An 18,364-nucleotide genomic window follows, 5' to 3' on the forward strand; every position below is an offset into this window, starting at 1 on the left:
ACATTTACCCTAGGTGTGGAGCCCAATGCGGGGCTGGAACTCACCACCCTGAGATTAAGACTTGAGCTGAGACCAAGAGTCCGACGCTTAACCCACTGAGCCACCCAGGTGCCCTGAGAGCAGGTCATTTTTTTTTTTTAAAGTCAGGACCAGGGGGATCCCTGGGTGGCTCGGTGGTTTAGCACCTGCCTTTGGTCCAGGGCACGATCCTGGAGTCCCGGAATCGTGTCCCACGTCAGGGTCCCATGTCAGGCTCCTGGCATGGAGCCTGCTTCTCCCTCCTGCTGTGTCTCTGCCTCTCTCTCTCTATGTCTATCATAAATAAATAAATAAATCATTAAAAAAAAAAAAAAAAAGGTCAGGACCAATGATGGCAGTTATAAATGGGTAACACATTTAAAAATATGTTAGAGTAAGTTCCAAGCCACGCAAAGTTCACCAAAACAATTTTTATTTCCAGTGTTTAATTGGGTATGCACACAGGCATGACACAGGTTTGGATTCATTAAGTCCTCATGCAGAATTATATTCTTCTCGATAAAGAAGCCAGTTCCATCCAGGTCACTATCTACACACCTATGTTACAACATTTATATCAAATCTGGTATCTGAAGAAAAGATACACATATAATATGTTCATTTAAGTTACGTATTTTACAGAAAGATTAAAAATTCAAGTCACACAAAACTCAAAAACTGTATTAAAAGTTTGAATATAAAACTCAGAGATCCACCTGGAATGACGAAGGAATGCAAGTTCCGTATCCACCTGTGTTAAAACTGGTACATGTAATGAAATTTGTTACCAATAAAATGCATTCATTTATTCAGTGTAAGTTCTCTAATTTTAACAATATGGCACCCTAATAACCAAATGGATTTTTATGATGAGGCACTTTTGTTAGTGATGAAACCAAAAGAACAAATTTGCTGCACACTAATGCCAGCTATTTGCTTCGGTAATCTTGGGTATACACTGTGTCCTAAGTTGCAACAAATATCCTGCTCATTTGTATACAACTATCCAATATATCTTTAAATATATATATGTATATACACACACATATATGTATATATGTGTGTGTATATATGTATATATACATACATATGTGTATATATGTGTGTGTGTGTGTGTACATATACACATATCTTGATGTTCTTCCGGCTGTAGTAATGCACTGTGAAGCTATTCCACAGTGCAAAATGATGAAACCAGCCCAAATGAAGGCTGCATAATAACAATTCTGGTACAAGAAAATATTTACAGAGTCACTGGAACGCGTAACAGTAGCTTTTTTCTTTGCTCTGGTGGCCGTGCCGCAGTTTGAAGGCAGGGCTGCGCCCGCGCTTGGCCGCCTGGGGCTCCGGGCAGGTGACGGGCGGGGCTGGGCGTCAGAGCGCCGCGGAGCCGGCGTCGGGGCTCGCGTTCTGGAGGCTCCCTCGGCGGACGCGGTCGGGCTCCCCGGGCTCCCCGGGCTCCCCGGCGCTCGGGCCGGCGCTCAGGTCGGCGGCACTGGCGCGCAGGCGCTCCCGGGCCAGCCAGTCGGAGATGCAGAGGTCCCGGGCGGGGCACTTGGGCCTCAGGCGCGTGACGGCCGACAGCTCGGGCTCGCGGTCGGCGCCCTGCTCCTGCGCCTGCGCCTGCGCCTTCCAGAAGCCCAGCACGCTCAGGTCGGCGGCGTCCCGGTGCCCCCCGAGCGTGTGCCGGCGCCGGATGTTCTTCCGCTTGGCGGCCTCGCCCGCCTTCTGCGGCGCCAGCGCGAACATGTCGTCCGCCGGCGCCCTGGGCCGCAGTTTCAAGCGGTCGGCCAGCTTGGTCCTCCAGGTGGGCTCCTGGCGGTCCGGCTCGGGCCTGGCGGGCGCCAGCAGGCTGCCGGTGGACCTGCCCTTCTTCATGACGTCGAACACCCTGGCGAGGGCGGGGCCGGGGGCCTCCCGCTCGCCGCGGGCGTCGGCCGGGCTGCCGCCGTCGGAGCGGAGGCGGGCGGACTTCCGCCGGGACAGCGTGTCGCACTCGATGAGCTTGTGGGAGCTGAAGAGCTGCCGCCGGCTGTCCAGGCTGGGGGTGCGGCTGCCGTCCGTGCCGCTCGGCTCGCTGCCCTCCGAGCTCCTCCGGCTCGCCCTGCCGGCCTCGCGCGAACGGCCTCGGGGGCCCCGGTCCGCGGCCAGGGCGGCGGGGAACACGGGGAAGTCGCTCTCGCTGTCCGTCTCCACCGGCCGGCCCTCGCTGACGAGCTCGCTGCGCTCGTCGTCCGCCTCGTCGCCCCTGCTCTCGGCCACCGAGCGCACCTCGGGGCTCAGCCGGCCGGGGTCGGGGCCCGTCAGCGACGCGGCGGACGGCGCGCGGGCGGGGTCTGAGGCGGCGGCGGCGGCGCCGAGCTGCGCCGGGAGCTCCGCGCCGCCGGCGTCCGGGCTGCCGCGTTTCCTGGGGCAAGGCCTGGCCAGGGCCGCCCGCGGGGAGGCGCCGAGCCGAGCGCCCGCGTCGGACCCCGCGTCTCCCGGAGGCGTGGGCCTGGGGGCCCCGGGGGGCCTGGGGCTCTCTCCCGGCGGCGGGAAGCGGCAGCCCGGGGACGGCGACGTCCGGGCTCTCGCGCTCTGTGGCGGCGACCGTTCTCCGGCCGCGGCGCGCTCCTTCCTTTCCTCTTTCGCGGCGCCCGGGTCCTTCTTAGCGTTTCCTTCTCTGGAAGTGGCGGTCCTCTGCCTTCCACACAGCGCCTCGCTCTCTTTTTTGGATTCCTCTTTGATGTCACTTTGACCCTGTTCCGCGCTTTCTTTCTTAAAAAACACATTGTCCAGTTCGTCCTCCGAGCTGCTGGGTTGTGTCTTTTCTTTTGGCTTCTTCCTCTTGCGACTGGCGGCTGCAAAGATGGAGGACACAAGCAGTTCCCTGCTATACTGATCTTTTCCAGATCCCCAAGAACCCTGAGAGAAATCAGAGAAATCAGACCATGAGCACAGGAACACGACTGGGGCCGTCTTCTGAGGAGGTGTCCCCTGGAGCGTCCTACTGAGAGCGCTCTGGAGCTCTCGTGCGGTTCCTTAGCCCTCCGGGGACCCTGTCCATGAGTGACCACTGCCCACTAGTTCCATTTCTTGGCAACCGGTGGCATTTAGCCGCCAAGCCACAACTCCTACACATCCGTCTCTCTCTCTCAGGGACAGATTTTGAGCCTCGAGCTATCTAGTGCTCCTCCCAGTCAAGCGAACTTCCCTGCACCTACTGACTTCCCCTGCTTCTGGGAGGCTCCGCCTTCCTCAGATTCCTTAACCTGGGACACAAGTCTGAGAGTCACTATCCTGACGTGGCCGAGTGTGATATCCTGACACAGGTTACTTCAAGTGTACGACTGGCTTCGACTTTCCAGTTACGGACACCGGACACCGTGTGATACACAGATAAACTCACTGAGGGAACATCAGATAAACTCACTGAGGGAACTCTTTGGTCTTCCATTAGTTCAGCCAGACCGGATCTGCAGACTTGCCTTAGGCAACTCAGGTTGGCAATGTCTCATTCATCTCAAGGTTAACAATGAGGTCGGAAGATTCAAATAACAGAAGGTCAACTAAATATCTTAAATCCTTACCAGAGAAGCACTATCGCTGATAGAGTTGTAGTGAAGGCCACTGGCTTCGTTAGCTATGTGTAACAGGTTCTTGGTGACAACTATTTAATTAGTGTGCTCATGATGCCTATCTGTTAAGTAAATGATGGCGGTGGGAGTCAATAAACACTTGCTGGTTAACCACAGGCCGGGTAAGACAAGCAGGAAGGCAGGAAGTATGCCGAGTAATAGAAGCAGAAAGCCTATTTCTCTACGGTCGTCAACATCTTAGACGAACTAAAACTACTGTGTTGAAATCTTGAAAAAGTAAAAACTTAGGCTGTTGCATTAAAAAGGATTCATCAAAGTGAAATGGCAGATTAACAGAACTTTGTTTTTATGAGTAAGAAAGGATTTCCTAATTATCCAGTATACGTCTAATCGGTTATCCACATCTTAACACCTTCTGTAGAAGACAGACAAAGACGTATAGTAAGAAATATGCATCTAGTAAGAGGGAAGGAGGACATTTCAAACAGTTCGGAAATTTCAAACCCAAGTCTGAAATCTTATCTTCTGGCAAAAAAGAAAGGAAAAAAGAAGAGAAGAGACGAAAGAAGAGAAAAGAGGAAAGAGAGAGAGAGAAAGAAAAGAAAGAGAAAATGTCCCAGATTAAAGAAGCCCTAAAGAAACATGATAATAAAATGCAAGGAGTGATCCTTAATTGCATCCTGTATAAGGAAATAAAAAACAGTTTACGTTTACATTATTGGGACAACTGGGGAAATTTGTGCAAAAACTCTTTTAGAAATGATAATGTTGTGTACTGGGTATGATAATTACACTGTGATTATACAGGAGAATGCCCCGCTCTCAGGAGATGCATGCTGAGGCATTTAGGGGTAGAGCGTTATCATGTCTATAAGTAACTCAAATAGTCAACTCCTCAAAATTATATATATCAAGATTTATCAAATGATGAATCTAAGGTAAAAGGTTTAAGTGCTATTATTCTTACAACTTTTCCCTAGGTTTAAAATTTTTCAAAATAAAAAGCTGGGGCAAAAAGCCAGTAAAAATCACAGCGTTAAGTGACAGTGAATGATACGATATGACTGGAATATTTTGTAAAATTCCCTGCAAGATTTTATAATTTAATTACATACAGCCTCTCACTATGATATTTAAACATGCTATCATTTAAACATGTCTCCTTTTCCAACAGAACAATAAACTTTAAGAAACTTATTGACAATTCTAGCCGCTACTATCTCAGCAGATCAAAGTTTGGACGAGTCAAATTAATAAAAAACTTTCTAAGAGTAAGAACTTCCCAAAACTACTCAAAATGTGTAAATGGTGGTGTTGTCAATCGAATACAAATTATGGAAAAATACTGATTTTGCTGAAAGAAAAGCAAGAATACAGGTTTTCATAAGAATGTGTGATGGTAACAAAATCTATTATTACTACTGAAATATTTACAGATGAAATATGATGCTTGGGGTTTGCTTCAAAGTAATCCAGGGGGAGGCATGTGAGTGAAGTGCACATGAAACAAAAAGGCCAGCCACATGTTAATTGTTGAGAATGGATAACGGTTGCATGGGGACTCATTTTACTATTCTCTCTGTTTTTGTATAGGTTGGAAAATTTTCACATTTAAGAATGAAAAAAGTGTCTACTCCTTTGTATTAGGCTAAACTATGCCAGGAGAAATCCAACATTCAAGCCCACAATCCAGTATTCTGTCACAGTCTAAGAATTAATTTTTCCCTCTCAACAATTTTGTTGGTCGGTGTCATCAGACACAGAGAGGGATGCACCTGTATCCTAATTGTAACAATAGACTAAAAGGCAACCTCCCCATCCTAAGATATTTCAGAATTGTATGAAACAATTTACCTTAGATTTTGTTGAGTCACTAGTAGCTGAATCTGTTGAGAAGTTAAATAAAACATGGTCAGTATTAGTCAATCTTTATTGCTTCCAACAAACAATGCAAAACTTATGGAAAAGACAGGCACAGAACAAAATGTGAAAGCCAAACTCAAACAAAACAACAGAACACTCTGGATAGTCAGAGCTCACAAAGATGCAAGCTGCACCACAGAAAGCCACCGCCATGAAAGGATGCTGTGAATTGTAGGCAGAATCAGCTCAATGAGAGGTATGGCAAAGGAGCCCTGTACTAAACAAAAACAGAAACACTAGTGTTTATCAAGATTTCTAAATATTAAATCTAGCCATGAAGAAGCTCCAAGACCTTTTTAAGAATTGTACTATGTACCACATCCTGTATCTGGAACTGATACACAATGTAGAACTTTCAAGATGGTTGGCTATCCTCGCTACAAATTGAGACACTTGTACTCGGTGTGTTTAGGTTGATTTTTGTCAGACTGTCAAACGCAAATTTTATAAGCGTAAACTCGCAATGCATCTGGATGCATTAGGTAACCCTGCTTCCAGGTCACTTTGGTTTTTTTTAAATAATGCTGATGTTTGTGCTTTAGACCCCAGTTTCATCTCTGTGCAGTCAGGGATCCTTTTGACTAGATTGGTTAAACTGCTACCAGTTTTGTCGTTATCTATCACAAACGCTATTATGGAAATGGAGAAATGGAGACCATAATTTTCACTGTCTGGCAAAAACTCAGATTATACAATTATAAAGAGGGTAGGAAGGGGCTAGCGCTATTCAGGAGAACACCAATTGTGAAATTTTGTCTCTCAACTTGAGGGAAATGGATTTTCAAAATTAATGAGCTGAGCCCCGTGCCACGCCCCTTTGAACACATGGCTAAATGCTTTATGACTTTAAGAACTGGTAGACCATACCATGCTATTTCTCCTCACGGTCTGCTTCAGAAATAACAAGAAACAGCAGAAAAACTTTTAAGAAAGTAGTATTGATCTGTTTACAATAATCCTTAAGAGAAAATTTACACCACAGATCAACTAGGTTTTGCATTTACAAGAATCGGGGGTTTCTGCAGACCAGGCAGCTACAGTGAGGACAGCAATCCTCCTTCTTCCTACAGCTCCAGCTGTCCATCAGGGCCACCACAGAATCCACTAGCGACATTACCGTGTGATAGACTCCTCCCACTTCGCCTGTTCAACATCAGTATAGATTTGCCTGTGTCAGTTAGTGCTGAAAAAACCCTTTAGGACTCAAACAAGAACTAGAGACAAAGGGAAAAGAGCGTGTAAAACAACATGCTAGGTTTAGTGCAACAGTTTGGCAGGAGAAAATTGTCAGTAAAAGAGCCTATGAAAACCGCTACTTAACCAGACATTAGGGCAGCAAGAGAAAACAGAAGAAAATGTCAGATAAGATCGACTTTTACTGTGAACTCTATAGTGACAAATAATATACTGTTATTTATGAAAATGGTGCCCATTAGCAGTTCAACATATTTCACTTGCTGCTTTTAAACAGAACATCTAGCTCAGGAGTAAGAACTACTTATACAGTCTAGATCATACTTTCTGCCATCACAGCAACCACATATTCAGTAGCATATATCTGTTTTACCTTGTGATGACTATTACATGGAAACTGTGAATTAAAAAAAAAAAAAAAAAAAGAACAAAACAGTGGTTTGCATGCTCAGTTCCCTCAGATTTCCATTCTGACAAGCATTACAATTCCCAATTCCATGCACTGCCAATGGCATTATAGTCACTGGAAGATAATTAAGATCAATCAGAAAAGGAAGATCAAGTTTTTTTATTAGTAGAAAGGAAAAAAAAAGAAGAAAAGGAAAAAATCATAGTGAATTGTTATTTATGATTGGTTTGTTCTTTCAGGTTACGAGGATTTAGCTTAACCTAGAAATCAATACTGCCCAGGCAAGAGTTACCTGATACATCTCCAGGGGAGACTCCTGTCCTTCCAATGTTGGTGAGTAAATGATCTATGTTTGGCACTGGCTGGGAGTCTACTGTGTTTTCCTCCTGCACTGTTGTCTATGGTTAATAAACAAAGATCTCTTCATCATCTCTTCAAAGATACTTTCTTTAAAATTCAAACAACATTTAGTAAAAGACACATTACCGAGTGGAGCACAGTTGCTTAACTTTTTACATTGGTTACACAGAATCAATTAACTACAAAATAAGCATCATACTTGTATTTTCATTAGACCAGAAATGGAGGAGCTATAGACCTGCTTCCGGGGTGCAAAGCGGACAATAGCATACAAAGCAGGAAGTTGACATTGTTGGAGTATCAGGAGCTTGTATCCCGAATGCAAACAAGTCAGTACAAAGGCTGACAGACGATACTTACAAGAGGTTCTTCCACTCCTTCTTCTGTGAAAAACCAGTCATGCTAAAATTTAAAATAAAAAAGGTGAAAAGAGAAACTAAAGAACCCCCTACATAGATCTATATTTTGGAGAATATAGGAAAAAAAAAAAAGTTGTTTTCTTAGAAAAAAAAATTCTATCCAAATTCTGTCCTACCAAATACCAGCAGCTCACAAAAGTTATTTTCTTGACGAGATGAAGCCTGAACTTACATGCTGGATAAGCGTCTCCACGATCTTGTATTGGTCTGGCATGTGAGTGACCATGTGGGTCATGTTGTCTTCGGATGTTCTCACAAGAGTTGGACCAAAAACTATTGCTAGGTTTCTTGGTTCCATCTGGAACAAAGGATGTCATTGAAAGATATCAGAATTTTTCTTAAGAAAGTAGACTTAAATTCCCATTGCATATTTGCCATTTTATTTCTGAAAGGTTCTTTTGATGAAAAAGAACTCAAAGAAGAATGGTTGACCAATTGTGTATGAAAAAACTAATGTTTCCTAGTTAGGCTTTCTATAAGCTAATCTACACTTAACATCTTTTTTGTGCTTTAATGACAATGTACTGTACTTAATTGGCATTCATTTGTCTCATGAAGTCTTTGAAGACAAGCAATTGATCTGGTTCAAACTAGTATTATAAGAGCTGCATTAATTGACAAAAATATTAACATCAAAGGGAAAAAAACTCACAAAAGAATAGGGTAACCCTCTCCTCAAAAACTTAAAAAAAAAAAAAAACTAGAAAAAATGCTTAAACACACATAACATTTTCCAAATTTGCCCCCTTAGTACATCAAAAGTGCTAATATTTAAAAACATCCAAAAATACTCTTTTTGACTAATTTTTACTTCAACGAAAACTTCCAAAGCTCTTTGCTTATCCTTGTGTGGATCTGAAACACCTCAGTATAACATGCTTATACGTTGGGACGTTCATTTCCACACCATTTTGTATTCCTTGTTTAATTACACAATTATCAAAGGTATAGATTCTTTGTTTTCCTTTGTTGTATCTTAGAGTGTCTAGTGTAATATATTGAACTCAGGATTTGATTAAAATGTCAAATAGCTTTAACCAACGCTGGAAACATACCAGAGGGTTTTAAAAAAAAAAATCACTGCAGAAATTAAAAAGTCAAACTGGTTTAGGCAAGCACACTACTATACTATTTTGGAAGAGCCATGGGCATGCCCGCATGTGTGCCTATACACATTTTAGGTATGGTGCAAAGTGGAAAATGCACAGATCTCCCATTCTGAAGCAACTGTTATGCATCTAATATGTTAGCTACCTTACTACATGCATTATTACATGGTGCTTATGACAGTTATAGGGAGAAATTGTGGTCAAAGTCAGTATTTTCTTTTTTTTTTTTTTTCTAAGATTGTATTTATTTGTTCATGACAGACAGAGAGAGAGAGAGAGAGGCAGAGACATAAGCAGAGGGAGAAGCAGGGTCCCCATGGGGAGCCTAATGTGGGACTTGACCTCAGGACTCTGGGATCATCACCTGAGCCAAAGGCAAAGGCTCAACCACTGAACCATTCAGGTGCCCCTAAAGTCAGTATTTTCACAGAAAGTTGACCTAGTGGAAAGTAAATCTACTTTACAGGAAGGGCTGACTTGAACTGAGTACACAGGAATGTTTTTTATTCTCCCTCTGGAAGATGTCATCTCATTCTTACATCTGTCCTGGTAAAAGTGGCTTACAAAGTCCATTTCAAAGGTCTTAAGCAAAATTTTTACTAGGTTCTTATCTACTATGATTTCATTTAGGTTTGTAGACTAAGGATAACACATTATTATTTATATGTATACAGTCATATTTATTATGTGGGTATACAGTTTTAGCTGGCTCCTAAGTAAAACTAATAACATAAGTAGTTCACCATTTATTTACTCATCAATTACTTTAGGCAAATTCTGTATTTTTTGAAAGATGCTCCACAAGCATAGTCAAATAGGAAAATGAAATGCCCTTAGCCACTTCCTCAAGAGTCACAGTGTTAGTTAATTTAGTAAAGCCATGAAAAAAATTCTACTGTTACATTTTAATTCAGTGCCTTCTAAACTAATTAGACCATCAAACGCTATGTCCCACGCATTGCTAACATCCAGCAAAAGTGATGAATGAGGAAATGCACTTTGGGAAATGCTGAAATAATTACAAAATATTTCAGCTATAATTATGTTGAGAATTTTTTGGATCCCACTGGATGAACTTCTGGAAACAGCACAACTAATTGATATAGGTTTTTTTTTTTTTTTTATTCTTTCACTCTCTTTTTTTCCTTTTTCCTTTTATGCCCTATCACTGTTGATGAAATTGAGCATCCAAAGGATATAACACTGCTTGCTGACTCCTCAATCTGCAGGTACTAGGGGTTGATACTGTTCTCATAGTATCAATCACCACAGCTGTGAGCAACTGTCTTCCAGAAGATGACAGACACTAAACTGACGTGAACAAATGCATTTTTCTCTACCTTACTTAAGCAGGCATGACCCTTAGAAAAAGGTGATAGCAGTGTTTCTGAACTTGTGGTATTCTGGTTTTTTTTTTTTCCAGAAGCCAAAATGACTTTGTTTCAATATTTGTAAGTAATGCCCAAAGTTCAGAAAATCATCATTTTGCAATCTCTAAAGATATCATGGGTTTAGGCAACAATCACCAATAACGGATACAAATGATGTGAAGTTAAGATTATAACGTATCAACCAAACACAGTGTGTGGACCTTTAGATACTGATTTAAACAAACAAGGGTAGAAAGACATTTTTTGAATTCAATCAGGGGGCAGCCCTGGTGGCTCAGCGGTTTAATGCCGCCTTCAGCCCAGGGCTTGATCCTGGAGACCCGGCATCGAATTGCATGTCAGGCTTCCTGCATGGAGCCTGCTTCTCCCTCTGCCTGTGTCTCTGCCTCTCTCTCTTTCTCTTTCTCTCTCTCTCTCTCTGACTCTCATGAATAAATAAATAAAATCTTTAAAAAAAAAAAAAAAGAAATCAACCAGGAAAAACTGAACATGAACTCAGTATTAGATAATAGTAAGGGACAGCAAATTTTGGTGTGTTTGACAAAGGTGGTGTGATGCTGTTAAACAAACAAGAAGTCTTATCTGCTTAAAACTAAACAAAACAAAACAAAAGAAAATGTCAGTTTCACTGTATACTATTTGGTATATTTGATACATTGTGCAAAAATATCACAAATGTAGAGCTGTAAAATAAGAGAAGTAAAATTCTTCGCTTTTCATTTTTCTTGCTGGATAAATGTAAAAGGATATATCTTTTCAAAATGGTGATAGTTGATATTTTGGGATCTTTTGCTTTTACGAGTGATTTTTAAGAGGGGCTGATGGGCCAACAGGATGTATTTTAGAGCTTTTTTTTTATTTTATTTTATTTTTTTTTTTTATTTATTTATGATAGTCATACAGAGAGAGAGAGAGAGGCAGAGACACAGGCAGAGGGAGAAGCAGGCTCCATGCACCGGGAGCCCGACGTGGGATTCGATCCCGGGTCTCCAGGATCGCGCCCTGGGCCAAAGGCAGGCGCCAAACCGCTGCGCCACCCAGGGATCCCCTATTTTAGAGCTTTTGTTGAATTATAACCCTTGTTTTGATTGATGTGAAGCAATGTAGCCTATCTTTTCAAAGAAACCCACTGAAAGCACATCTCTTCAATAGGCACTTTACACACCTTATTTTTTTCTGAATTTTCTGCCACTGTCTTCAGATGAGCGGAAAGGAACTTCAGAGTTTCATAATGATGTTCGGGCAAATCGTGAATCTGAAACATATTATTTTCATGATGGATTTAAAGGCTGAATTTCAGTTGTACCTCCAAAACTACAAAATAATACCTACTAGTCTTTTTAATGTTTTCAGACGGTCTAGAGGATCTTCTTTACGATTGGCCTCAATAAAGTCGGCATATTTATCTGACAACAACAATAAGAACAATAAGACAAGTTTATCTTAAATCGCTTAGATGAGTTATAATCGAGATTTACTTTAAGGTTCGACTTCAAAACCCAATACAAAAACTTAAACATAGGGCTGACCCCAAATAGCTTTTGAAATGTAATCTCCAAAACAGCTATCATTTGTAATGATCTCCAAGCTTTATCATCAAATGAAATTCCCTAAAATGTGAGTTCTCTGAGAGTACCATCCTATATTTAGAGTCTGTCCACTTTTTTGTCCCCCCAACCACAACACTGAGAACAGTGTCTTATGTAAGTTTAGTGTCCTGCTGGACTGAAAAAAAATGCTTTCCTACTAATTGTACTTTATTATGTCTGAAGACTTTTGACAGAAAACAGTATTTTTAACTTCACAAGTAAACATGGATGAACAGGGTACCATATACTTTCATGGTATCTACATAACCTGAACCTACATAATTTTATAAACTTATTTTTCATCCAAATTTATCAGGAGGAAAAAAATCTGAATGACAAAAAAAATAGTGATAATTATGCTTTATATAGAAGTAGCAACTAAACAAAATCTCCCGCTTCCTTTAACCAAATATTAATATTCTATGGCTTTCCAACAATGTAATTTTAAACTATTTCAACTGGTATCTTTTGTGGGCGTTCACTCACCATTTGTGAAGAGAGGCTCAGGGAGTTTTCTGAAGAAGGACTTTAGTAAACTACTTATCACATTCAAATCTCGCCATTTCTAGGTGTGCAAAACAGAAACATGGCAGTTTTGTAGTCAATACCACAAAAGGAGAAAAAAACCCCACAGATCAGGTAATCAAATAGAAATACACACTTACATCATCTTGTATATCAATATCAGCCATCCCCTTGTTGAGTTCTTCTTGCATACTTGAAATGGCTGCATTATTTCCAGGAACTCTATAAATACCTGTATACTCAAGACCTCTTTCTTCAACTAATTTGCAACATATGTCAACTATTAATGGAATATACTGCAAAACAAGAAATAAATATTTTATTTAATATAGCACAAACATTTATATTTGTTAGTAGATGTATATTGTAGCTAAGAGGCCCTTTCCATACAAGAGGAAATAGATAAATCGCTGTTGTTTGATATAGAGAAAATGAAGAATATAGACACTGCAGAACTGGGAATAGATAGAAGCAGCAAGAGAGATCTGGGACAGCGAGAGGAGAAGAGGTAGCACAAGACAGAGAGAGAAGGGTACCCAGGGAGATGAAAATGTGAACAGGAAACAAGGCAAGTCTAAAGTAATGAGAATATGGGAACAATGCAGGTGAATAAAGGGCAATAATAATTGCAATAAGGTGAATAAAGAGAGAAGAGGGAGAGAGAATAACATCATCAACCGCAATTCATGACACGAATCCTAATATGGACGTTATACACACGCAGGCACACACACACGCACATACACGCACATTTACATTTATTATACTTTCTCAATCAGGTTCTTGTTTTCATCCTTCACCTTCTTTTAAGGTGCTAAAAAGCAGAAACACATATGATTTGAGAATGAACTCTTACCATTTCAGGTACATTCCTAATGAGTGAATCATTATTCTATTTCAGAGTCAATACATTAGAAAAAGATCATTATAGATAAAATAACACATCCTTACAGGTCAGCAATGCTTAGGGAAGCTGATCTGCTATACAGAGGAAAATGCTGCACAGATTAAAATATATTCTGTGTCATCTGAAGGGTTGTGTACTCAGGTTCTATAAGGACTACAACGAATTAACGATAGGAAATCTGGGTGGCTAGGGTCTCCTACCCGATTGGTATGTGCTGGTGGACAATCATCCAGTCTGACACCAAACGTTCCTGTAGCAGTGGGCTTTTTTTCAAATGTCTTCCTCATAATACTTGGAATACCTTTTCTCCATGTGCCCTTGTCTTTTGGGGGACTGGTATCATCTTTTGATCGTTATGTTAAAAAAAAAAAAGAAGAAGGAAAAGAAAAAACAAACAAGTATGTTTAAATCATGACTTCAATATTTATATAAATCAGAATCCTGTACTATACATGATATAGCCTATATTTATAGAAAATATTGTATTTTCCTCCTAATATATGACTCCTTTTAACCTCCCATATAATTTAATTGAAATCAGTTATGCTTTTCTACCCTTTTACAATCTGTATCATGGTTTTCTTTAAAACAGTCAAGAAAATAGGATCTTAATACTGACATCTTAATAGTGAAATTTTAGCAGAAGGAAACATGATGGTTTTATCTCAAAATAACAGTGCTTGGATCCTCTGTATTAAATTTGTAGTGTCTTTATGTAGATGTAAGTGTTACATTTTCCTTCACTTCATCTTTATCACAAGACAAAGACTCATCTTAAGGAAAAGCCGCATTAGCTTTGACTGGGCCCAAGGTGACCTTTGAGCTAGCTCACAGTGGGCTGAGGTCAGCAGAAATGGTACAGAAAAACATGAAATACATACAAACATACATTTATTTATTTATTTATTATTTTTTTAGACAGACAGAGAGAGAAGGGCAAAGAACATCTTAAGCAGGCTCCATGCTCAGGGTGGAGCCCCACATGGGGCTCGATCTCATGAGCCCGAGATCATGAGCTGAGCCAAAAGCAAGAGTCGGACACTTAACCAACTGAGCCACCCAGGTGCCCCACGAAATACCTTTAAAATCCCAACTTTAAACCATTGTATTTGTTAAATTTATCCAGAAACACCAGCATCAGTACCTTTAGTGAGAAGTTTCCGTTCTGACTCTTCCTTGGGAGAGTGTGGACTTTGAGTCTTTGGCTCTGATTTAGCACCAAGCAGAGTCTGCCGAATGCTGAGACTCTGGCGAGGTGTTTTTGGCAACTGTTCTGCTTTGCTGCTGAAAGAGATAAACATTTCTTAACAATTATTTATTTTAAGATTTTATTTATTTATTTGACAGAGAGAGTGAGTGCACAAGCAGAGGGAGCTGCAGAGGGAGAAGCAGACTCCCCACAGAGCAGGGAGCCAGATGATGATGTGGGGTTGATCCCAGAATCCTGCGATCAGGACTAGAGCTTGAAGGCAGACACACCCAGCCGACTGAGTCACCCAGGTGCTCCAACAATTAGATATTTTATCTCCAAATTAACTTGTAGGCATGGTAGAATTCTCACCTCATCAGACTATTATATTCTTTTATTCTTCGGCTAATTAGATCCCTGTTAGTCACTCCGGTGTCCTACAGAACAGACAGGAGGTAAGATTAGAAAGTCAATTTTAAACACAGAGAGGGATTGTACTTTTTTGAGGCTCTTCATTGTATTGCACTGCTTAGCCAATACAGCCCCTATATACTCTCAGTGGAGTTCTTTTAAAAACCCCTGTTCAGCATTGCCACCCAACATCCCTATGCAATAAATGATCCAAGTGCCCTCCGCACTCCCATCCACTGCCAAAAGAGCTTTCTGTTTATTTTTTGTACCCCTACAATATCCAGAATTAGTATCAGCAAACAGCAGGTGCTTAAATTTATTGATCTGACATTTCTTTATAAATGACTGGGAAGCAATGGGCCAGTTTTTTTCTAATACAAGAAAGAATGATCAGCATTTCAAAATGATACAGTTGTATAAAAGATGGAAAAATGAGGTCAAGATTTGTTAATGATGAACTTATAGGAGTAGGGAGACAGAGTCATTTAGTGTCAGAAGTGGCACTTACTAGATTATCAGAAGAGAAAAAGCCCAACACTGAGCTTTTCAACCTTACCAGGTTAGCTTTTATAATATGCTATATGGTAAAGTCAGATTTAATCATGAAGTAATGATTTTTTTTCTAATTGGACATCGACATGTATTAACTTTTTTTTTTCTTTTTTTACTTGTTTCATTTTGATTATAATGAACAGTAAAATTTACAAATACAGGCTTTGGAGACAAAGATCTTGAGTTCAAATACTCTTCCTACTTATCAGCTAGGAGATCAAATGGTTAAGATCTAGAGTGAAATCACCTGGGTTTAAATCCCAGCCCTGACACTTAGTAGCTGTGTGACCTTATGGAAATTATGTAGTCCCCCTTTGACAGTGTCCTTGTTTGCAAAATGGTGATGACAGTAATACAACACATTCATACAGTTGTTGAGACTTATTCATGTAGAACACTCTTACTTTCTCTATTTACTTTGAAAAAATTCAGGTCTGATGCTCTCTTTACAATGCTTGTAGAACAAAGGTTAAATCGACAGGGATCTGATGTTAATTTTTAACCACAAACAAGGTAGGGGATAAACTGTCAGAGAAAAAAAGCACAGTTATTCTTCCTATGGCCTAAGTTTTCATAATCTGAATTGTACATAATGGAAATGACTATATTATATTAGAGAACATAATTTGCATAACCTTACAGTAATGTAGGTGTCCCAGTGTCCCGTGAGTTAAGGGAAAAGAACATTGGGCTTCTTTATGTCATAACAATGAGGACAAAAAATGAGAACAACATGTAAGAAAAACCGTGTTAATGATATGAAAGGATACTCTTGAGCAAAAGCTAGTCTTAATCACTGTGGCATTTGCTCTGTCAAGTTCATAATTACATACACTGTAAGCACTACATTATCAACCCCTGTTGTAAAAAAATTACTTGATGGCTGTGAGCCAGAAACTCTCAAGTCCCCAAACATTTCCCTCTTAAAAAGAAAAACTGGCTTTTCACATGATTTCTGAAAATGCAAGTTTTCTTAGAAGCTAGTGACTATATTATAGCAGGCTCTACTGTATTCTTCTTGACTGTGTATCTCCATGAATGAAAATCCTCATACCATATCTTTTTGCATTTACATAAGTATCAAACCATACCATATCTTTTTGCATTGATAAGTATCAAACAAATTTTCACTATAACTTAAGGCCCACTTAATTCTGTTTCTGTGATAAGGAACCAAATCTGGAATAATTTAGTCATAATGACCAGGATGGGGAACTAGGATTTCCTGATCCTGCTTCAGAGAAAGCATGCAAAATATATGAATTATCTATTTTTGTAGTTCAGTTATGATGATTTTCAAATAAGTGAGTATATTATAAAATAGGTACACTTAAATTTTCCTTTTGATCAATTTTTCAAGTGAAAATAGCATATTTTAATTTTCTAAAATGATGTTTCAGATTCTTTCAGTCTTCCTAAGAAAAAAGTCATGAAAGACTCTAGTTTTACCCACATAACTTTGTACACACACCTCTTCGTTGAGGTTACTGCTCTCCTGGATGGTCTTGATCCATGCTAGCATGTCGTCTCTGTCTTCAGCCTGAAATAGGCATTCACAGTCTGATGTGGTGAGTCGAAACACATTTTTCCTCTTGGTCTCACTGTAAGAGATGTCTATTAAGCAGGCATTGACGCTGATGGGCTGTTCTTCCTCAGATGGAGTCATCTGTTCTCTTTTATCTTTGTACAGGTAAAGTGAATGGCCCCGAAGCACAACATACATCTGTTTCCATGGCCGAATGCTTCCACCAACTCGCTGGAAAAATGAAACAGTTCAGGGATGCTTGATGCTTGGCTCAATCCTTGTGACAGGATAAACACATCAAGCAACACTTTTAACACACACAAATGTACACCAAGTGTATGTAGTGCGTGTCTGATTCTCAATGCATTTGTTAGAAAAGGAATGACAAACACGGTGGAGGGTAACCAAGCAAGGCAAGGTATTCATATTGAAATCAAGGATAGTGAAATCTCAACTTTAACTTGGTTGGGGGCAAAAAAACCTGTTTTATTGTTCACAAAGTAATTAAGATAAACTGAATAAAGGCAAAACAAGAGTAGCAAAATATATAAAATATATAAAAATGCTAAGAGAATAGAAAACAGGAAAAAATCCATCAGAAAAATCTTTTGAGGGAGGGTAAGGCTTAAAACAAGTCCCAGATCATGCAAATGACAAACACTATGTAACACTCCCAAAACAATACGTATGAGTAATGAATTAAACTAACAAAATTGATCAACTTTATATGGTCAAGAAACAATATCCATACCCAAGGTGGGTTATTTTTTTTTTAAAAGATTTTATTTATTTATTCATGAGAGACACACACAGAGAGAGAGGCATAGACACAGGCAGAGGGAGAAGCAGGCACCATGCAGGGACTCCAGGACCACACCCTGGGCTGAAGGCAGCACTAAACTGCTGAGCCACCCAGGGCTCCCACCAAGGTGGGTTTTTGTAAAAGTTATACTCTTTTGACAGAACTAAATTTTTTTTATAAATAATCTGCCCACATATTATAAGAAATTATAATATGGCAAAGGTTTTTTGTATTGAAACCTACTTAATGAAGCATGTAGACATTGTGATATTCATTTACATAACTCAATATTTATAAAATAAAGTTAAGAAGAAATTTATAAAGGCAATTTAAAAGAAAAAACTGGGAAAAGCTCAATTAAAAATCTGAAATTATTAATATGGAGAACTGCCACTCCCTAAAGGAAGATTCTGCGAAAATCTATTGCTAATAAACTATTTAATAAGAAAAGCTGAGTTCCTTC

The 18,364-nt window shown here is 40.2% G+C and overlaps 1 protein-coding gene across 12 annotated transcripts in view; it reads right to left on the bottom strand.

The window, feature by feature from the left end:
- Window positions 1–942: 942 nt before the first annotated feature.
- The window catches only part of ARHGAP21 (Rho GTPase activating protein 21), a 137,648-nt gene continuing 120,226 nt past the window's right edge, over window positions 943–18,364 (bottom strand). For 8 of the 12 annotated variants that reach the window (XM_072749404.1, XM_072749399.1, XM_072749400.1 and 5 more), the window contains 13 exons: window positions 17,046–17,330; window positions 14,984–15,048; window positions 14,567–14,706; window positions 13,623–13,765; window positions 12,656–12,811; window positions 12,477–12,555; window positions 11,734–11,807; window positions 11,567–11,656; window positions 8,074–8,199; window positions 7,843–7,884; window positions 7,415–7,520; window positions 5,451–5,482; window positions 943–2,922 (listed from right to left, as the gene is read on the bottom strand). In XM_072749404.1, coding sequence (XP_072605505.1) covers window positions 1,393–2,922; window positions 5,451–5,482; window positions 7,415–7,520; window positions 7,843–7,884; window positions 8,074–8,199; window positions 11,567–11,656; window positions 11,734–11,807; window positions 12,477–12,555; window positions 12,656–12,811; window positions 13,623–13,765; window positions 14,567–14,706; window positions 14,984–15,048; window positions 17,046–17,330 — 2,868 coding nt within the window. In that variant the 3' untranslated portion in view covers window positions 943–1,392. The remainder of the gene's footprint in view (window positions 2,923–5,450; window positions 5,483–7,414; window positions 7,521–7,842; window positions 7,885–8,073; window positions 8,200–11,566; window positions 11,657–11,733; window positions 11,808–12,476; window positions 12,556–12,655; window positions 12,812–13,622; window positions 13,766–14,566; window positions 14,707–14,983; window positions 15,049–17,045; window positions 17,331–18,364) is intronic. The other 4 variants (XM_072749405.1, XM_072749398.1, XM_072749402.1 and 1 more) reach the window with 2 other exon arrangements.

This window comes from Vulpes vulpes, chromosome 2 (assembly GCF_048418805.1).
Source record: "Vulpes vulpes isolate BD-2025 chromosome 2, VulVul3, whole genome shotgun sequence".
Taxonomy (NCBI): domain Eukaryota; kingdom Metazoa; phylum Chordata; class Mammalia; order Carnivora; family Canidae; genus Vulpes; species Vulpes vulpes.